The sequence below is a fragment of the Triticum dicoccoides genome, chromosome 4A (assembly GCF_002162155.2).
Source record: "Triticum dicoccoides isolate Atlit2015 ecotype Zavitan chromosome 4A, WEW_v2.0, whole genome shotgun sequence".
Taxonomy (NCBI): domain Eukaryota; kingdom Viridiplantae; phylum Streptophyta; class Magnoliopsida; order Poales; family Poaceae; genus Triticum; species Triticum dicoccoides.
Window position 1 is genome coordinate 25656511 of NC_041386.1, and position 4760 is coordinate 25661270.

General features: G+C 46.7%; 1 protein-coding gene across 1 annotated transcript; it reads right to left on the reverse strand.

Annotated features, from left to right (window-relative positions):
- Positions 1 to 126: 126 nt before the first annotated feature.
- Positions 127 to 3727, reverse strand: LOC119288588. Its single transcript, XM_037568182.1, has 14 exons — positions 3546 to 3727; positions 3300 to 3443; positions 2943 to 3188; positions 2535 to 2627; positions 2381 to 2449; positions 2191 to 2295; positions 1981 to 2094; positions 1786 to 1893; positions 1550 to 1706; positions 1271 to 1465; positions 1075 to 1173; positions 739 to 992; positions 582 to 657; positions 127 to 481 (listed from the first exon to the last, which is right to left on the reverse strand). Exons 3-11 carry the CDS (start codon positions 2947 to 2949, stop codon positions 1101 to 1103), a joined length of 921 nt encoding a protein of 306 aa, XP_037424079.1. The 5' UTR covers positions 2950 to 3188; positions 3300 to 3443; positions 3546 to 3727; the 3' UTR covers positions 127 to 481; positions 582 to 657; positions 739 to 992; positions 1075 to 1100.
- Between the last annotated feature and the right edge of the window lie 1033 nt (positions 3728 to 4760).

Below are 4760 nucleotides of genomic sequence, written 5' to 3' on the forward strand. Positions count from 1 at the left end.
CACATGCGCAGCTGGTGAGACTACCCCCCTGTACAGCCCAGACAACAACAACATTATCTTTTCAACATGTTTAGCTAGGCTAACATACTCAATCATTTCTTGCAAACAAATTAATGCAAACCGACACATACTCATGTATGGTCACGGCTGATTAGCAACCAGAAGTCGTGTTCACAAAATACAGTTGCCCTCGTGCATGGCAACTCACTCCACATAGAAATTACAACTAAGCAAGTTCAAGCGATAATGCGAATGCCAATCCCAACACATCTCATTGGATGACAAAACCGGCTGCAAGCCAGCTACAAAAAATGGCACACCTTGCCACGAACGAACTGATGCCCGAATGACGCAATCATTCGGTGCATATCTATTCTTGCTCTTCCTCAACTATCTCCATTATGCCAGGGCGAGGAGCAGTGTTGCCTTGGCATGCTAATGTCTCGTAAAGCATTCTCTTCCGACGCTGTGGAAGCCCATGCTGCTCTCGCACATGAAAAGCAATCGAGTTAAGGAGTGAGTTAAGCACATTTTTAAGAAGAGAAATGATGAAAATGCAATAGTTAATAAAGAGAACATACAACTGGGACATCTTCCTCGAGGCCGAAACCGTTGAAGTTGTCAGCGTAGTACGCAATGTACCCGGGTGTCTCACCCCTGCCAACATTTTTCAAAGTATATTAGCTCCTCGGGAAAAATAAGAACCAACATAATTAATGAACAAGTACTGTTGCTCACCCACTGCACGAAACGTGCATCCCCACATTATAGACCACCTTCCATTTGGTAATGTCCATATCCCAGCCGTCATCCATCATCATGCCAATAATCTTCAAAGCTCTAACAACCGTGCGCACCGTACTACCATGTTTTATCTCATACACACGCGTAGTCTGATCTGTGCACAACAGATCAAGCACATTGAGTATCTTGCGCTCCATGTCAAAGACGTACAAGCTCCAAGCATGGCAGAGCCACGCTGGCATCATAATCTGCAAACCATAGAATTAGTTATATCAGCTGGACCCACTCACTCAATCAGCTAGCAACAGGTGTGTGCACGTGTCTACATACCAGACGGCACAGGCAGAGCCTAAAACCTAGCCTTGGTGCAGCAAGCATCCCCAACAAGAGCTCGCGTGTCTCGGCAGTATCGATGCTATCCATGTGTAGCTGCCAACAATAAAAAATATTTGAAAGGTCGGCATAGTTGACATAAATCATGGAGCTTCACTTAGTCCCTTTTTTATTGAACTAACAATGAACTAACCAGAACATCAGGAGGAACCAAACCCCTCCAGTTTGGCAGGTGTACTCTTGCATCATCCTACTCTCTCTCTCATTCCACCCACGCACCCATGCATCGAGTCCCGTGTACAACATTTCTCCAAGCAAACTGAACTGGTACTTGATCTTGTGACCATCCAGGCGTAGGATAGTAGGATTGAAGTGTTCGAACCAAGTCCTGCTAATCACAAATAACAGTAAATTATCAATGCGCTAGTAGGATGCGCTCTGCCGTACGGAGAACACAGGAACGGGAACTAACCTACTAAGTTCGGACGGCTCGCTAAGCATTTCGGCCGTCTCATATAAATCCATGCAGACGTGGTCTGGGTAGAAGAAGTGATGAAGTTCCAGCTCAAACGGCGAAAAGCCATAATTATGTGGAGCAGGTGGCTGGGGTGGCATTGCTGGAACAACCGCTGCACGCAAGAGGAACATGTCAGTCCTGCCCAAGGTCAATTTAAACATGCATGCAACAGGAAGAATTTTGGAACGCACCTAGAGGTAGTGGGTTACTCTGCTGGCCACCTCCAGGTAAGGCAAGCCTCTTGTTCCCTAGCGGTGTGACTGTAGAAATACGTTGTTCTGGCAGGTCCGGCGCAACAGCTACACACGCCCCACACATTTTCCAATTAACGATATAAGTAAACATAAAATAAAAAGTAGCACATGTCTGGATCTGGATACACTAACCTTCGCCCATGGTGGTATCTCCACGATGCATCATATCAGGCACCACTTGATCCCTTGCACCATAGCCAAGGGCCTCATGCATGGTAGTCTGTCTCATGCATCTACGAGGAGGCACTGCACAGCGGTCGGAAAATTGCATACATGAGGCCATTCATTTTGTCTGAACAAACCAGCCGTGCAATTAGCATGTAAAAGTCAACGATCACTTACATTGAATGGCAGGACCTTTGCCTTTTACATCTTCTATCATTGGCTTATCCTCCGGCTCGTCATCAGGCACCATAGGCTCATCATACTCAAGCGGGGCCACTGACTCTGCAACCATAACACGTAGTGAAGCAGATTAATTAACCTCCAAAAAAAAGGAATTCACCAATGTCACGTTTTTGCTGGCACCAACCTTTTCCACGTGCAGACTCGATGGTTGTAATGGCCGCGCCCTGACGAGCAGCTTGGCCTGCTTCCGGCACTGGAACAATAATTAGCAATCAGCCTTTGCAATATACGCTTTTCTAAAAGGAAGAACATGTTAGCGTGATCGCGACCAAACATACCATGTTCCTTATTTGCACCCTCGTTTCGGACCACAGCAGCCATGAGAGAACGCGCCGCCTCACGTGACATTGCTGCGAGATCGGTGACAATATCTAGTCGAATAAAACAAAGATTTAGATCTCCGTTTGTTAGCATCCAGGCTTTAAGCAGAGCAGGCGACGTATTAGAATATATCGTGCATGCAAACCAGTGGCCCACATCCATGCAGACTCGTGCCTCACCCACCACCCCTCCTCCTCTAGGCTGCATGCATGGCACACTAATCCATGCATGGCACACTAATTTTTAAACCAGACCCTTAAAATAAAAACACATCATTGCTACAACTATATGCATGCACATTTTATATACTCGCTAATCACTTTATTCTTTCTAAAATTAGAAAGTACACTTGCGCAGATGCATACCTGTCATCCTTCTTGGAACATGCGGGACTGGCTCACATTAGGAAATGCCGCAGCAACAGGAGCTTGCCTCTTAACCTTTTCAATGAAATCATCTAGAGTTTCCTCTAGATCTCTCTGCCGTTTTGCAGCTGCCTTCGTGCGTATTTCTTCCAGTACCTTATCTTTCGCCTCATCGACCATCTTGACAAATGCCTCCTCGCGTTTTCTGAACTGGTTCTCCACTGCTTCCCTTAGAGCCGCTAGAATCTACACATGGACAAACGCAGAGTTGTCAGTCTACTTTCGCATGGAAGGATCGGCAAAAAACTACTAGCCGTACAATACTTGACAGAAGCGAACAAAAAAGTTGTAACACACCTGCGGATCCACCTCCTTGTCCTGGGCCATGCCAAATCCGGCAGCCGTAGCATGCACACCAGGGCTTGGTGTGTTCAACGGTTGGGCTAGAGCTGCACTCCCAGAAGCAACATTGAATGCCGGAGATCTAGGCACATCTGATACCTGCATGCGAACAATCGAAGTGAATTTATTAAACATGCAGTTCCGGAGTACTAAATGATAGAATTTGCATTTATTGAAGAGAATGTTTTCTAGCTATGTCACCTCAAAGCCAGCATCCACCCCGTTCCTCGCTGCATGCTTCTTGACCTGTAGTCTCATGAACGTGTCCGAGTAGTGAGCTAGCCTAGGAAGTGGCAAGCCCTCACGTCCTTGCATCCCGTGCTCGTGGTAGTCGCAGAAAATTATCTGTGTGACATTTTTGGCAAGAGAAGCAAGCAAAACTTGTCATTTGCAAGCGAGGCCACATGAAATCATGGGAAAAAAATAAAGATGCATCAAAAACAAGAACTTAAACTAACCTGCGGTATAACGAGATACCCCTGGAGGATTAACTGAGAAGGGTCATGGAGAAGATCCTCCCTTAGCTTGGTTGCAGCCTCTCTCAACCCCTCGACCACATAGTCACAAAAATCATAGTCTAATATGTGACTTGGGTCAGCAAGAACTGGCAGCATCTCGTTCGAAATTTTCGGATGGGCTCCTTTTGGAACAAGAAAAGTCGAGGCAGCTATGATTGTACATGCCGCCATCATCTTCTCCTTCTCTACGCCAACTATTGCTACCTTGCTTGCAGTTTGCACTATATTCTTTTACTTTCACAATCGGGATCTTGCATGCCTTGTGCATTTGTGTATCTAAAATGTCATGCAACCTTGCTAGCAAGGCTCCCCGGTCTGCCAAGCAAGCACCACCGGGGATATCTATCTTCCTACCACAATGCTCTAGTCCTAGGCATTTGGAAACCTCCCTACCATTTATCTCTACAAAGTTACCATCCCCCATGTCCATCTTCATGGTTTTTGGATCTATGCGTGACAGAAGAGACATGGAGAATCCCCGCAAAAAAAAAGAGACATGGAGAAGATACGATTGTTATTGCCTAGGAGCTTGATTTTGCACAACTCATCTATCCCCGCGCCCTTGAACACAACTTTCATGTTCGGGTTCCAGTCACCCGCAATGGAGTGAAGCATACCCGTGTTGTAGGCTGTGTTGAGGACGGGAACCTTCTTCGTAGCCACCATTGTAGAGGAAGACGGCACATCCGGCGGCGCCGCAGGCGAGCAGTACCTTGGTCTGCGCCCCATCCTCCCAGCAAATCTGTTTCAAGAAGAACACTTGCGTAAGAACACCAAGAAGAGAAGAGAGGAGCCAAGGTGATATGGACAGGAGATGAACAACGAACAGGTAGTACCTTTTGCCTTGGGTTCCTGCTCTTCCGCCCAGCTCCGGAGCAATGTGTTTTGCTTCTGTGTT

What these genes read in the sequence shown, in the direction of transcription:
- LOC119288588 (XM_037568182.1), bottom strand. An exon ending in GGGTGCAAATAAGGAACATG is followed by an intron (nt 2,450 to 2,534) that starts GTATGTTTGGTC and finishes TTATTGTTCCAG; the next exon opens with TGCCGGAAGCAGGCCAAGCT. An exon ending in TGGTTCCTCCTGATGTTCTG is followed by an intron (nt 1,174 to 1,270) that starts GTTAGTTCATTG and finishes TATTGTTGGCAG; the next exon opens with CTACACATGGATAGCATCGA.